General features: G+C 44.5%; 3 protein-coding genes across 3 annotated transcripts; all 3 read right to left on the bottom strand.

The window, feature by feature from the left end:
- LOC125550425 (uncharacterized) lies at positions 1-6,135 on the bottom strand. Its single transcript, XM_048713418.2, has 10 exons — positions 5,866-6,135; positions 5,497-5,658; positions 5,183-5,314; positions 4,072-4,211; positions 3,156-3,266; positions 2,946-3,038; positions 1,586-1,684; positions 767-937; positions 595-674; positions 1-338 (listed from the first exon to the last, which is right to left on the bottom strand). The coding sequence occupies exons 1-10, from the start codon at positions 6,017-6,019 to the stop codon at positions 275-277; spliced, it is 1,206 nt and encodes a 401-aa protein (XP_048569375.1). The 5' UTR covers positions 6,020-6,135; the 3' UTR covers positions 1-274.
- Positions 6,136-7,673: 1,538 nt separating this feature from the next.
- LOC125553464 (hsp70-Hsp90 organizing protein) lies at positions 7,674-10,358 on the bottom strand. The gene is made up of 6 exons (XM_048717244.2): positions 10,183-10,358; positions 9,965-10,061; positions 9,421-9,522; positions 8,457-8,627; positions 8,292-8,371; positions 7,674-8,131 (listed from the first exon to the last, which is right to left on the bottom strand). Exons 2-6 carry the CDS (start codon positions 9,965-9,967, stop codon positions 8,017-8,019), a joined length of 471 nt encoding a protein of 156 aa, XP_048573201.1. The 5' UTR covers positions 9,968-10,061; positions 10,183-10,358; the 3' UTR covers positions 7,674-8,016.
- Positions 10,359-10,887: 529 nt separating this feature from the next.
- On the bottom strand, positions 10,888-13,166 carry LOC125550266 (uncharacterized). Its single transcript, XM_048713227.2, has 3 exons — positions 13,054-13,166; positions 11,884-12,786; positions 10,888-11,800 (listed from the first exon to the last, which is right to left on the bottom strand). Exons 1-3 carry the CDS (start codon positions 13,057-13,059, stop codon positions 11,084-11,086), a joined length of 1,626 nt encoding a protein of 541 aa, XP_048569184.1. The 5' UTR covers positions 13,060-13,166; the 3' UTR covers positions 10,888-11,083.
- Between the last annotated feature and the right edge of the window lie 1,845 nt (positions 13,167-15,011).

The raw sequence follows: 15,011 nt of genomic DNA, 5'->3' as shown, positions 1-15,011 counted from the left end.
TACACAAACTAAGGAACAATGCCCATTGAGATGACAAACGTGGTGGTCCTCCTTCGCTGCAGACAGGAAACGAAAATTCCACTTCCACTCGACCGGGTCTACTACGGCATTCTGCAACAGCGCCATTGACACACAAACCACAGTGATCGACTAGTCACCGAGTGCCATCTCACTACCACTACGGTACCCAAAAGAAGATAAGTACGTTTCCTGGCAGGCTAGCACTAGGATAGATATTTACACGAAACAGGGCAGGGCGATCGACGGTTTTCCTCTAATCAGATGGCTTGGAGCCTTTTCCAGCCAAGTGGTCCTTCTTAATTCCCTCAATTGCTTCCCTGCAAACATGAGTCAAGTCAAGTTAGTTCCCTCATCGGCGCCCGGGTTAGAGCAGTCCGCAAATGCGCATCAACAAACACGAAGCGGGATTCTCGGTTCCGTCTCTCCCACCACTCTAAATTGGTAGCGATCATGTACTACACGGAGAAAAAAAGAAACCAAAGTGTACATATACTAGCGAACTTATCAAAACCCAACAAGGTCACATCACTGGAGAGATTCTTGGAAAGAGGAGCACGAGTCAGGATAGCTTACATGAACGCTTTCTCCATCTCAACATTTTCAGGGTCCACCTGCAGCCCAGCCATGAATGCATCACTAGCTCCTTTGTAGTCCTACCAATGGGAGGTCGGCAGATTATAGTGTGTGTATACAGGGAGATGCCATGCAACCAAGTGCAGGGTGAGTAATCTGTGACTTATCTGACCTCGAGCGACAGGAGAGCAGCGCCTTTCCTGTAGTAACCTTTGATCCATTCGGGCCGCAGTTTTATGCAAGTGTTAGCATCGCGCACAGCCTTATCTGCTTCAGTCATTTGCAGGTAGCAAAGGCTCCTGTTTGAGTACAGAGTTGCATCACTAGGGTCCAGCTCAATCGCCTACATCAAAACAGAGAATTGAAAATGGTGAGGGACGTGTCATTGTCATAAGCAAACAGGTCTTTATAGCGAAAGAACGGAACGGCATATGTCTGTTATAACTTGCACATGGCTACTTATGTATGCCTGACAAGAGCCTTTACCCAAGTTAACAAGACAACATTGGTTCCGTAAGTCCATGCCTGTGACAATCATCAATATCATTAGGGCTGTTCACAATTTATGATGGTTCTGAACTGAAACTGAGAACCAATATTTCGAGAGAGCTGCTGAAACTGATTTGAACCGTTCCCAGCAGCCATGTCTGTGTCATGGGCTCATGGCTGTTGAAGGTTTCCAAACAACATAACATGTGTCCAGACTTGGCTGGAGAGTGGAGATCTTATAATACTGTCGTGGATTCAACTATCATTGTACTTCACAGAGTTACTTGGCTTATATCTAGACATATTATACCTGGAGACTGTCAAATAAGTACACTCTTGATTCCATCAATGAACAGATATTTTGAAACAGAAACCCCAATGTTTGTATAATGAGAGAATAAGGTGTACTGTAGAAGTTTCATGCGTATGCTGATATGCATCTTGCAAAGACCTTGAGGAGCATAACGAATACTCATACATCATTCTTCAGATCACTACTAACCTCGGTGTAGAACTTTGACGCGCCATGGTAGTCCTTTCTCTTAATAGCTTTCTCGGCATATGATTTCAACTGAAGATTTGTATTTTTTTCATGCTTAACCTAAATCATAGAGACAAATTAATAAGACAAGCAAAATATACATACAAAATGTACAATGTTCACTGAAGATTAAAGAAGTTTCTTTTTGTGCCAAAAAAGACATTGTTTGATGATGAAACTTCATATAACAACGGAAGACTCATAACCAACTAGGTTGAACTGTTTGTTTAACCAAGCCGAACAGTTGTAGACAGATAATTAGAGGATAGAGTTTGGGACGGATTTTCCACTGGGCAACGAAATGCACGTCTTTGCATCAAAATTGAAGTCTACATATAACACTCACTCATGTCCATCTCTCATTCAAAATGATGAAAGATACTTTTTTGAGCCAGGAGCAAGCGCTCCTGAGCTCTGTTAGTAGTTACCTAAGTTAAAAATAGTGGGCTACGGCAAAAAGTGACAGCCCCAAAATAAGCTACATAGGAGCTAAAGCACCCCTAAATGGTACTCCCTCTGTCTCATAATATAAGAACGTTTTTGCAAGCTAACATAGCTTGCAAAAACGTCTTATATTGTGGGACAGAGGGAGTATTTACCAAGGGAGTATGTAGGAAGAGTTTGTGTCAAACTAGGAGTTCTTATCTTTTTTGACGAAACCTCGTCAGAGGGCGGGGAGCTCCCGCATTTGCATATAGAAGAAGAGAGTTGGTCCGGTTAATAAGGGAAACCGGACCCAAAAACCATACATGCATCGGTTAATTAAGGGAAACCGGCGAAGACCACACACCCATGTTAATAAGGGAGTTCTTATCTTAGTTATATCCAACCCAGCATCAACTGCACCCAAGTATTCCAGAGTTCATATCCAATTAGGAGTCCTAAGATGGAATGAGTGGTTTGGTTGAGATTTATTGCATCCAAGGGAGATTTCTATTGTACTCTATATTTATAATATAGGGATATTACTAACCTTGAGCACTACCAGTACAAATCAAATTTCTGAAGTAAATCAGACCAAATCCTCAATTGTCAAGGACTGGAGGGAATAAGAAACAATCTTGCTCAGTGACAGATAAGATCTGAGAGGATTAGTCGTTTGATCAAGGGGGCGATACATGATTTACTTCATCAGATGACTCAGGGGTAGATTTGCATGTGAGAACCGAAATAGTAGGAAATAGGTGTTACATGCTAGATATGTCCCCGATCCCCTAGATAATGGCAGTGACTAAGAAAACTGCAAGCACTAGAAGACACAATCAGGTAAAAATGCAACAAAACTCACACAAATATGTGTGATATTAGGGTCTGCACCAACCTTTGACAGGTACTTGACACAATCAGTTAAGCCATAACGTTTTGCTATTACCAACGGAGTTTCGCTATTAGCAGAATTTACATCTGCGCCTGCCTGTAGATATGGATCATATAAAATCAAAAGTTATGGACTATGCAATGCATGTGATAGATTAATATCATAAGAAAACTATATGTATTAACATGAGGTCAAGGTGGACAGTTACCAGACCTCCACAAGCAGCTTGACACACTTCAGTGAAGTAGATTCAGGTACTCCTGAATCGGTACCATGAAGTGCTTCAGTCAGCGGAGTACTTCCCTCTTCTGAGACCTTGTTCGGCTACATTTTTCATTACAGAAAATCTTTAGTGTAAAATATCAACTTCAGTATAGGCAGATATTGAATGCTTAAAAATAATAGATGGAAATTAGAATAGAGACACACAACATGTTTCTGTTCTCATGATTCTCCTTTTATCTGGAAGTGGGATGACAGAAATATCATTGGCCATGCTAATGACAGTTTGCAATAAATATTTTATATACTCCCTCCGTTTCAAATTACTCATCGTAGAAATAGATGTATCTAGAACTAAAATACATCTAGATACATCCATACCCGCGACAAGTAATTCGGAACGGAGGGAGTAGATTGCTAAGCCTCAGCTGGAAAGACAGTTCTGTCAACCTAACCAGTGTTTATGACATAGTAATAGTACAAGACAGAATACACTATGCTAATCAAATAAGAAATACACATGTTAAAGCAGGAATCTATCCAGCTTCTGCATAGGAACAAGGGGATCACAAGCTGTACATTTGACATAAATATCTGCTATAACATCATGAAAGAATTGAAGATCACACAGCTAGGAAAAGTAAGCAATGGTACAGAGTAGCATGAAGTATGACCTGCGGAAAAGCCATTTGAACCGCCATTTTAGCTAACTACTCTATATGTGATTTTGAACTAATATTAGTTAGAACTTAGAAATATAAGAGATGAAAATCTACAGCTATGATAAAAGGCTGTGATAAGATTAAGGCGTGGAACCGCAATCCAACATACTAAATGATGATGAATCTGCATCCTAACAAGGTAGCATATAAAGCACAGATACAAAAACATGAAATATACTCATTACATCTGCATGGTGCTCCAACAGAACTTTCATGACACCAATCATCCCATAGCCAGCAGCGAAATGTAGTGGTGTCAGACCAATATAAGCTACATCAATACTAGCTCCTCTAGATAGCAACAATCGTGCTGCTTCATCACGCCCTAGACATGGTGCAGAAAAAAAAACAAGTTAATGTTACAATGAAAAATAAGCATTTCTTGCACAACAAAAGAAATGTATTCTTAAACATCATCAAGAACCACCACCTGCATGCCTTGGCTAGAGGCCAGGCATCAGTTAGCAACGTCATGATTATTTTGGTGAAACTATTTAAGAGACACGACATGGATAGGATAGGGGTGTCATAAACAGGGGTGCATGGAAGTTAGCTATCCAAGTGCCAGAACCATAACTAGGTTTCGAGATCTTATAGGTTTCAACTCTAGTCTACCCAAACTTGATTGGGATTGAAAGGCATTGTCGTTGCTTTTTCATTTATAAGGGACATGCCAATGCTATAGAACTGAAAAGAACAAGCACAAAATAAGAGCAAAGTATTAATCCACAGGGAGAACAAATAAGACCATACATATGTTATCGTTTTGTTATAATAATGAGACACAAACACAAAATAAGACCAGACGTGTTAGCTTTGTTTACTGGGGACCGGGCGTATTAATTCGTAGGGAGAACAAACTGAACTGAAACTGTAAATGACACCATCTGCTAAAGTCACATGACCAAGTTCATCTAATATGCCATGAAAATAGAATAAAAGAAGTAGGAATACTAGTTTGCTAATTATCAGAACCAGACTGAACATCGCCTCAGTGAGGGTTTGAAATGTAATTTGTAAGCCTACAGGGTTGGATAGCACCAAAAATCAGCATGAACTGTGCAAAATAGCCAAATCGATTTCTTATAAACTACACTTCTGGTAGAAGTGCAAGAATTCAGCATCTAAGATAGAACAAAAACTAGAAGCCACACAAATGATCAAATTGCATTAGTGAGGAGTTGAAGACTGTTCAGGAGAACAACGAGCCACTCCTTCAAATCTTGTTTGCACAGCAACCAACTAACTGGTAAACAAGTCTAAATACAGAAAGCTTAGTGTTCGCGCAGAAGTGACCATGTTTTGCAGCATGGTGAAGAGGATAATGGCCTGAATTGGCTGGCTTATTCGGATCGGCCCCCTTGTCCAGAAGGTACCTCATAACATGCATTCTTCCATCCGCTGCAGCAGCAGCCAAAGCAGTTACACCTGCCAATATAAAATCACAAACAAGTAACTAGTGCTTCTTAGAGTATCTGAAACTGATGCGCTGAATTTTACTGAAATATACACACAAACTGAAAGATGGCGCACACTAGCAACATTGCGAAATCGAGCATAACCGTAACAAGAACACGGAATCAACCAGCACGGAGAAAGCGCGCGCATACCGGCTTGGCTGCCAGCATTGACATCGAAGCCCAGCTCCTCCACCATGCACCTGACGGCGTCCAGTTTCCCCAAGCGTGCCGCGGTCTGGAAAGGGCCCGCGCCGACGAGACACACATCGGCAAGCCAGGCCATCCCCTTGGCGTCCCTGCCGCTCGCCAGCTCTTCAATACAACACGGAGAAATCTGATGTGAGAGACATGGACGGCGGCGCTACATTGCAGAGCGAAAGGAGCAGACGCACGCGCGGACCGCCCCGTCCATTCCCCCCAAACCAAAACCCTAGCAGACGCGAGGCGGCATTGGAGGGAGGGAGGGGGCGGCGCGCGGGCAGACGGTTGACGGATTGGATCGAGGGGGAGGTCGCTCACCCCTGAGGCGGGGAAGGTCGCCCTGGAAGGCCGCGTCGAAGAAGGCCATCTGCGGCGAGCCCTCGCTCGGGAGGCGTGGGTACCCGCCGTACGGACGGTCGCGTCGAATGGCTCTCTCGAAGCCGAGCGCAACTCTAAAGTCTGCGCACTCCATTGCCGCCGGCGACGGGCTGTGCCGCCTCGAACCGCCGTCGCTTTGCCGCCGCCTCGGAGAGTCGAGAGTTGTGGGGGTTTGGGAAGCAGAAGAAGCGGCGACGAATATTGAAGTCGCTCCAAAGGACCAAAATGCAGAGGCCCACCTCGTGCGCATTCTCCTAGAACAACAAACGGCCCATTCACTTTACAAAAATTTCAAATCAAAAGGAATAGGAAAAGTAAAGATTAGGATGCAATATATTTTATCCCCCCCCCCCTCCATGGCAACTACGGAAAACCTTTCTCCCCTCGATCTCCGTCGGGGAGCCCGTGGATTCGCCTCCCGTCCGACTGCCGCTCCGGCGGCTGGTGTCGGGAGGGGATTTCTGGTGTCTCGGCTTCGGTTAGTAGATAGGTAGGGTTTTTAGTCGTCGTAGTGGTGTCGTTTGGACGAATGCGGCGCTTGTTTTTCGAGTCAGTCTTCTGGCTTCCGACCCTCCTCAAGTTTGTCCATTGGAACGGATTAGATGGAGTTTTAGCATAAATTCCTACCGGCTTCTCAGGGCGGAGAGATTAGGGTTTTTCGTCGTGCGTACGCAACGGCACTATTTGATGTCAGGTTCTTTAGATCAATTAAGGATTCAAAGGCGATGACCGCGGCTCCAAAGCGCTGGTCCTTAGGGGCACGTGCACGAAGATTCCTCGACAATCATCGACAAGGTTAGTCCAGCTCCGGCATGGGAGCCGCGACAACGGCACGTCGGCGGCTCGTTTTGACGGCGGAAATGATCGTTCGGTGGTCTATGAATCTCGATGTGATTTTTATTATGTTTTTAGGTGCTTTGTACTTCCGATGAATTTTTAGAATAAATCTGATCCTTTTCATAAGAAAAATTAGGATGCCTGCCTCCTCCCATCCTTAGAAATTTTTCAAGTACGTTGATTTAAATATCTCCATGAGTTTCTAGATATAGACCTTTTAGATATTTCAATATGAACTACATCGCACGATGTATAAGACATATTTTAGAGTGTATATTCACTCATTTTTCTTGTATGTACTTGTATTGGAATCTCTAAGAGGGCTCAGACCGATCTCAAATGCCCGGACCGACTGGCGCGTTCGCCACATCGTATCCGGCCCAAATTGGCCCACCCGACCTCACATATATTCGTCCCCAACTGCTTCCTGGACCAAACCCTAGTCATTACACTCCATTCAACCCCACCAACCAAACGCCCGGCTGTCCGGCACCCCTCATATCTAGCCCAAATATTGGGCGGCCCGGGCACGTCCTCCATGTCAGTCTGGCCCACCACCGACCCCACGTTGTCCCCCATAAAAAATCCCAATTCATCCCCTCTCCGAACCATAGCTCACTCCACTGTCCTCTCTTGCTCCGCCCCTTCCTCTCCCCTCCCCAATTTGCTCCGTCCCTTCCTCTCCCCTCCCCAATTCTGATCGAATCCTACGAAATGTCGAGCTCCGGCAGCCACTTGGGCTCCGACCTCTACGAGGAGCTGGCCACGGATAGTGAGTGAGTTTTTTTTTTGTAGTGCCATTTGATATTCTGATTGATGCCGGCTCGTGAGTATAGAGAGGCAATGCTTCTAACTTGATCAGTGAAAACGAACTGTTGTACACAGGATCACAAACTGATAGCGTCATAGTGTGATGCATCGTACAAACGAAATTCTGATTTCTGAGAGCTCTAGCACATCATGAGCCATAAGATCATACATACCGTACATTTGACGATAAATAGGATGACAGATAGCTGCTAATATCGGTGATAGCTAGGCTAACAGATAGCTGCCAGTTTTGGTGATAAAACTGGACCAAGTTGCAATGGAAGTGGTCATTGCAAACGGTGCAATTGAAAAAGCAATCTCACAGTCTCACAGCTACAGTGTACATTTCCTCAATATTGTGTGAAATTCAGTCAAATCCATAGTGATGCAAGCGGTGGCTGGCTGTGGCTTAGTACAATCCCCTACGTACGTTGTTGGAGCAGCTCAACGGGTGTTGCGGCCACGCCCTTTGCGTGCCTGTTTTTCTCTAGCTGGATGGCTTGAAGCATTTTCTCTTTTTTTGGCCATGTCATCCTTTTTCATCGCCTCAACTGCCTCCCTGCAACCAGGAAAAAAACAAAACTGGTTTGTCAGCCCTTCAATTTAGGCATCAATTATATTTTACCCTCACAAACACAAGCATTTCAATTCAAGAAACAAAGGAGGAGTTGGAGTTTCCTTCTTATTAGAAAAGGCTGAAACATAATTTAGGAGCTTACTGGAATACTTTCTCCATCTTGGTGTTTCCAGGGTCCAGTTTCAGTCCGGCCTCGAATGCGTCACATGCTTCTTTGTACTCCTAAAGATGGACAGCTAGGCAAATTATACGAGTGGAGGCGATGGCATACACACACAAGTGCAGGTCAGGAAACTAGAATTCTCACCTTGAACGACATGAGAGCAGCTCCTTTCCTGTAGTAACCTTTTAACCATTCGGGCCGCAGTTTTATGCAGGTGTTAGCATCACGCAATGCCTTACCTGCTTCAGTCATTTGCAGGTAGCAAAGGCTCCTGTTTGCGTACAGCGTCGCATCACTAGGGTCCAGCTCAATTGCCTGCATATCAGCAATAAAATACAGGTTAACAGGACAATAGTGATTCCAAGCATATCAGCAATAACATACAGGTTAACAAGACAATACTGATTCCAAGTATATCAGCAATGACAAGCAGGTTTATTTAGTGATGCTTCAAGTTGGTATCAGTATGAACCTGAGAACCGAGGTTTCTCAAACCTCTGGACCTATGACTGCTGAATCCTTATTTTTTCAAATAAGAGAGGGCTGCTGAAGCGTTATTTGTTTGTGCTGTTGCCAGAGCTAATGCCTTAATGGCTATCAAAGGTTTACAGACAACAAGAATATACAATACTCCCTCCGTAAACTAATATAAGAGCTTTTAGATCACTAAAATAGTGATCTAAACGCTCTTATACTAATTTACAGAGGGAGTACATCTCAAATTCGTCCGGAGTAGCAGATAGATATTTGGCTTAGAGTTGGACAGATTATCAACTGAAATAATTCAAATGGTGGAAGTCCTGTCAACAATACCAAAACATATAATAAAATACTCCCTCTGTACAACATAAGCAGAATCTCTCCTTGTATGTTTACAGGAAAGGTGAAAAAAGTTTTGCGCACATGCATATTGTAAGGAACATAAATCCAAACAAACAAATGCTACTGTTTTTACTCTCCACCTTATTTTTATTAGCAACAGCAGATATAAGATAGAACACAAAAGAGATAGATTAAACAACCATATATACATCACATCAGGTCAACAAGTAATGCTACAAAGATTGAGTATTCCTCACGTGCACAATTTATCCACATCAATACTAACCTCGCTGTAGAATGCGGACGCGCCACGGTAATTCTTTCTCTTAACAGCTACGTCACCGCAAAGTTTCAGCTCAGCCTTTGTGTTTTTATCATCTTGCTCACCCTAAATCATGGACATTATTAGTTAAGCCAAGCAAAATAAAGATGCAAAATGTACAAGGTTGATGAATATTGAAAAGGTAAACTGAGAAAGCAGACTAACAGTACGCAGATCGATTCTCTGAACTTAACTGAGTCATACAGAGTTGAAACACAAGAATATCAACTAGCCCGTTTTCAAAAACAGGGAGAACAAAGCGCAACATATGAAAAATACACGCTGCAAACTGGGTTTTTTTTAGACACTAGTGCCTCGCAGAATTAGCCTAAATGTGCTGCAAAACTCGCATTTGGTTTGAGACATCCATCAAAGGTCAGTCCGTTAAGCAAACATTGTTTGAGTGGAAGGGGATGGAACCAACTTCCAGCCGTGAATGGCGAAGAAGCGGACCCCGAACCAGCAGAGACGGAACCCAAAATTGAACTGGGAGATGAAGTAAACTCACCATCCTTGCCTTGCCGCCTATGGAGCCTGCCGTGGATCGCCTCCTTCTGCCTGCTTCTGATCGTCGCACACTGCTGCTGGGTTTCTGGGTTTTCGGCCTGCTATCACCGATGAGACAGATAGCTGGGCTTAAAAAATTAATCATCTACCCGTTGCAGCCTAATCGCTATCAGGCGAAGGAAATTCGTTGAGGTGGAGACAGACTATACCAGCACACACCTGAACCTGCCGAGAGTGGTGGGGTCGAGGGTCGGGGATGGTGGCGCTGGCGCGGCGATCTTCCTCTCCGATGCGGGGTGGGAGGGGGAGGAGGGGAACGGCGGTCGCCGCAGTAGCGAGGAACTGTGGCGGCGATTTAGGTCTCGGGTCGGGTCGGGTGTGGGCAGGCTGTGCGGCTTCCCTCAATCAGCAGCGATGCGGGGATTGCAGGCCTTGGGCAGCTGGGCCTGTGCGTGCAAATCAATAGCCCATCTAGGTCCGAACTTGGCCCAAATCTCTTCTCTCTAATTAAAGAGTACTTTGTCTCAAAAAATAATAAGTAAAGAGTACTTTTACAAAGGCCACTCTCATCTGATATTCTGATTGATGCCCGCTCGTGAGTTTAGAGAGGCAATGCTTCTAACTTGATCAGTGAAAACGAACTGTTGTACACAAGAGCACAAACTGATAGTGTCATAGTGTGATGCATCGTACGGACGAAATTCAAGAATCACATGGGAGAAATAGCATGATGTTCAACAGTTATCTATAATTGCATGTTTCTTCTATAGTTTTTTTATACCCAACAGTTATATTTGCTCTGCTTCCATGTTTGCAGAGGTGGGCTGGTGCTGCTCCCGGTCTGCATTTTCATTGTAAATACTGTAGTTTAGCAAGATAAGTCATGCTATTCATGTTTCTTGTTTTGAAACTACCAACGACACGTTCATGGCCCAAATGTTTCCTCTAACTTTATAATGGCTCAATCATTCAGTACTCATCATCCTTTCATCGTAACACAAAACATAAAAATACAGTTCAGATGGCCAAAATAAAATGAGAACTGTTAATAACCAAAGTACTAACAAACACTTCCAAAAGTTCAAAGCAACCACTGTTGATAGTACAGTTCACTGTTAAATCAACCACTTGTTGCGTCAAAGTGTGAGCACTGTGGGTAAAGCTTTTTTGCTTGATGGTCAGCCCTTATCGTCTTGTTGGAGTGGATTATGGCAAACGACTCAATCCCCGCGGTGATTCTCTTCTTCAGTGAAATCTTCTGCCTTTTAGTCCAGGCGAACCTGGTGGGCTTCTTGTCCTGGCAGTTGCCGCACTCCAACTCCAACCTACTATAGAGGAACACATCCTCTAGATTGACCACCGCCACCATGACACGTCTGACATAATTAACAGCATAATCTTCAGATTCAAAGCCAAAGATGACGAGTGTGACCAAACTGTGGTGTTGGAAATCGGCTGCAGCCGCGCTCCACTCTACACCCTTGTTCTCACTATACGATTCCTTTTTTCTCTTCTCCTCATCCATTTCCATTGAACACAAATCATCCCAGACCTGCATCTCAGCAATAGGACAAAGATAAAAATAAACTGTCTTTAGCCATATATAATACGTGGTAAGAAAACCATGAAAAACTAATATCAAGCACATGTGGCTAAAAGAGAACTTTAGGAAAGCACATACTGTCATGTATAGCTCCTTCAGTAAGGGTGCAGCTTCAAGAATAAACATTGTCCAGGTGAGATCATACCCTTCAGGAAGTTTAACAAGGTTCACAAACCTTAGTTGGCGGAACACAGATGCCAGATCTTGCGTTGGACATTCTGGCTGCACCCAAATCTGCAAATAATATACACATGATAAGATGACCAGAGCAGAGAAGAAGTGAAGCCACAGCTAGGAAAGCAACAATCTTGGCTTACCATTTCGGACCTAAACCCCAACTTCAGAACTCGTGGAGAGGCACTGCCAAGAAACCTACTTAACTTGACCATCTTGTTGTAACTAAGGGCAACATTTGTGAGGCTTACAGACTCGAGCAACGGAACATGACCAAGAACCAGTGGATCTTGGAAATCTATCCAACCGTCAAAGACTATGCTTGTGAGCTGAGGGAGCCAGTTCAGCTTAACTTGCTCGAGACGACAATATACGATACAAAGCTCACTGAGATTAGCGTGTTCAACCTGCAGGGTGCTATGATCACCAGAGTCACAATTGTACAAGTGCATACGCTTCAGCTGCTTGCAAGTGGTGAGGATGCTAGATATGCCTGACTCACCAAATCTCAAATTCCCTATGTTGAGACTAGTGAGACCACCAAATGCAACTGGAGAAGCATCAAAGAACAACATGAATCGTCTCGCCCAGATGACCAGTTCTTCATCATCATCAATTTCATCATCGTCATCCTTCCTTGTCCTAACACAAAATTTGGCATTCTTGACTAGGTGCGTCGCCATGGCATGACCAACGGCGTGCCCGATGGATATGGGGATATCATCTACCAAGTGGAACGTCATGGACAGAAGGCCGATGGTGTGTTCACCTGGATTTCTGCGCGCCAGCACGCTCTTTGTTGCCTGAACCACGGCTGCATTGATCCGAACCAATTCATCGTCAGAGATGTTGGCACTGCTGCGTGACGCGTCCTTGGGCAGGAAGTCTAGAGAACTTATTATAAGCCGAGAGAGCTTGGCGCAGAGCTGACCCCACCGTCTTGAGAGGACGTTGGTTCTTGCAGCATCGCGTACACTGAGTCGGTCAAAAATGTTGACCAGAATGTCATCCGGCAATGCGCTGAGCCTGTCATCTTTATTGCCTTTCTGCAATTGGCATGGACATCAATAAGAGTTGATTTCAGACTTAGTAAAGCAATTTCTACACAGTTGCAAAGATGCAATTTCAATGATAAAAGACACAGACTTGCATATGTTTTTGCCATACCAAAACTGCAATTATCAAATATACAATTTTGATTCAGTCGCAAAGATGCAATTTTTACAGTCATAAAAATGCAATTTTGATGTGAAGTGCAAACTCTCTGAAAAGAAAGGATCCGGCAAGGAAAAGAGGACAATGAACTCACTCACTCCCATGGCTCCCGCGTAGATCCGCCGATGCCCGAGAAGAATTGGTCACGGGTTGCCGGGACAAGAATTGGTCTCTTCCGAAGATTGGCGAGTACCGCTGTGTCCGCCCGGCCATATATATAGCTGCTGGGTTCCCACCACCAATGGAAACTCGGAAACTGAATTCGAAAGAGGGCCTGATTCTGATTGTAATCCGGGAAGGACTGCTTTGATTCCGGCCGGATTGCCGCTAAAAAAGGGAGCCGCTTCGATCGCGGACTGCGGCTCGGAGAGGAGCCGCTTGATTGCTTCGATTGCTGATCGCCGCTCCCAAAAGAGCTGCTGCTCTTGCTGCTTCGATTGGGGACTGCAGCCCCCGCTTTGGGAGCTGCTTATTTGGTCGACTCTTCGCAAGCAGCAATGGATCCTCATTCGAGGCCTCCGACGACAATTGCGACAGCGCGACGGGGGAGATCGGTGCACGGCAGGCGGCGGCGCATAACTGACTCCCGATCCCCTTTGCTCTCTCTCTCTCTCTGGTGAAACCCTAGGTGGGAGGGGGCGGCCTCCTATATGCCGCTTACAGGGAGAGGGAGTGCCCCGAGTCGGCCAGCCCATTAGCAGCGCGAGACTGCACTGGAGCGCTGCACCGACACTGTAACGGTGGACCGAGGTGCTGTGCTAACGTTTTTAAAAAATTGAGAACAACTTCGGAACAGTTCGGAGCATTTTTAAACAATTTTTTATATTTTATGAAATTCGGCACTGTTTTATGGAAAAGCTAACAAATTTTGAAAATCTTAATAACATTTTAAAAATAGACTTTCAAATTCAAACATTGTTTGAAAAATAAAATAAATTTGTTCACGCTTCTTGAAAAATGTGAAATTTTGAATATTTTTTGAAAACATGTGAACAATTTTGAACCATTTTTTAAATTGGGAACATTTCTTGAAAAAACAAACCATTTTTAGTTCCTTAATGTTTTAATTCCAACTATCTTTTGAAGTGTGAAAATTTTGAATTAAGAAAACCAAAAAGAGAAGAACCGGAAAATATAGGAAAAAAACCAAACCGGAAACTTTTGGACGGTTCCCAAAACCGGTAACCAGGATCCAATTGCTCCTAAATGGGTTGGGCCATGTCGGTCGCTCGGCTTAGTCACCTCCACACCAAGCAACGACAACATGACGCAAAGCACATCAAATAAGGAAGTTTCATCCCTCTGACCACCCCTTACTCGATGTCGACGAACATTTTGTCTACGACTAAGAAAAAAACTTTTACAACCATAACATATTCAATTTCTTAATAACTGTGTGTAGTGCATACTTAAAATTCCATTATTCGCCTCCTCTTAGGGCTCATTTGGTTGCCGGAGGGAACAAAATCAGGGCAGCTAACCACCTCGAGGGAATTTGAGGCGCATGTACGGTCCCCTCCTCTTGTGGGGGAAATATCCCTCAATTCACGTGACCAAGGGGGAGATTTTTTTTGTACGAAAAGAAACTGGACCGGGGGAGATGAACCAGCGTGAATGAAGGTAGCGGGCATCGCGAACAATGATTACGCGTGAGAAGAGAATGAGTGGGGGAATCTCCCACAGAGGCCTCGAAACTGCACTTGGGAAAATAGAGGGGTTGGGGCCGGCATGCCCCGTGGACTGGGCCATCCAAATGTTGGTCTCGTTTCTCCCGGGGACAATTTCTGCGTGGGTTTCACCCCCTGTGTCGTGGTTTTGTCACGGCAGATGTCCTCATGAAAAGACTTAGTCGTGGAGCCATCGCTACGGGTTAGCTTAAAGGGGTTAAAGCGGACAAGGGACGCAAGAGAGTTTTTATACTAGTTCAGCCCCTTACGATGAAGGTAAAAGCCTACGTCTAGTTGTGATGGAATTGATGGGGTTTCAATGACCAGGGAGCGAATACGCTTTGCCTGAGTCTCGAGTTGTTGTCTGTTGTCCTAAACCGCCGCCGGGT

This window comes from Triticum urartu, chromosome 4A, assembly GCF_056163025.1.
Source record: "Triticum urartu cultivar PI428250 chromosome 4A, HENAU_Tu73, whole genome shotgun sequence".
Lineage (NCBI taxonomy): Eukaryota > Viridiplantae > Streptophyta > Magnoliopsida > Poales > Poaceae > Triticum > Triticum urartu.
This window is presented reverse-complemented; position numbering and strand designations above follow the sequence as displayed.

What these genes read in the sequence shown, in the direction of transcription:
- LOC125550266 (XM_048713227.2), bottom strand. An exon ending in TGGGGTTTAGGTCCGAAATG is followed by an intron (nt 11,801 to 11,883) that starts GTAAGCCAAGAT and finishes TATTATTTGCAG; the next exon opens with ATTTGGGTGCAGCCAGAATG.
- LOC125553464 (XM_048717244.2), bottom strand. An exon ending in CTGCTCTCATGTCGTTCAAG is followed by an intron (nt 8,372 to 8,456) that starts GTGAGAATTCTA and finishes GTCCATCTTTAG; the next exon opens with GAGTACAAAGAAGCATGTGA. An exon ending in AAGATGGAGAAAGTATTCCA is followed by an intron (nt 8,132 to 8,291) that starts GTAAGCTCCTAA and finishes TCCTGGTTGCAG; the next exon opens with GGAGGCAGTTGAGGCGATGA.
- LOC125550425 (XM_048713418.2), bottom strand. Translation starts at nt 6,019, where the DNA reads ATGGAGTGCGCAGACTTTAGAGTTGCGCTCGGCTTCGAGAGAGCCATT. An exon ending in TCACCATGCTGCAAAACATG is followed by an intron (nt 4,212 to 5,182) that starts GTCACTTCTGCG and finishes CACCATGTCTAG; the next exon opens with GGCGTGATGAAGCAGCACGA. An exon ending in CTGCTCTCCTGTCGCTCGAG is followed by an intron (nt 675 to 766) that starts GTCAGATAAGTC and finishes TCCCATTGGTAG; the next exon opens with GACTACAAAGGAGCTAGTGA.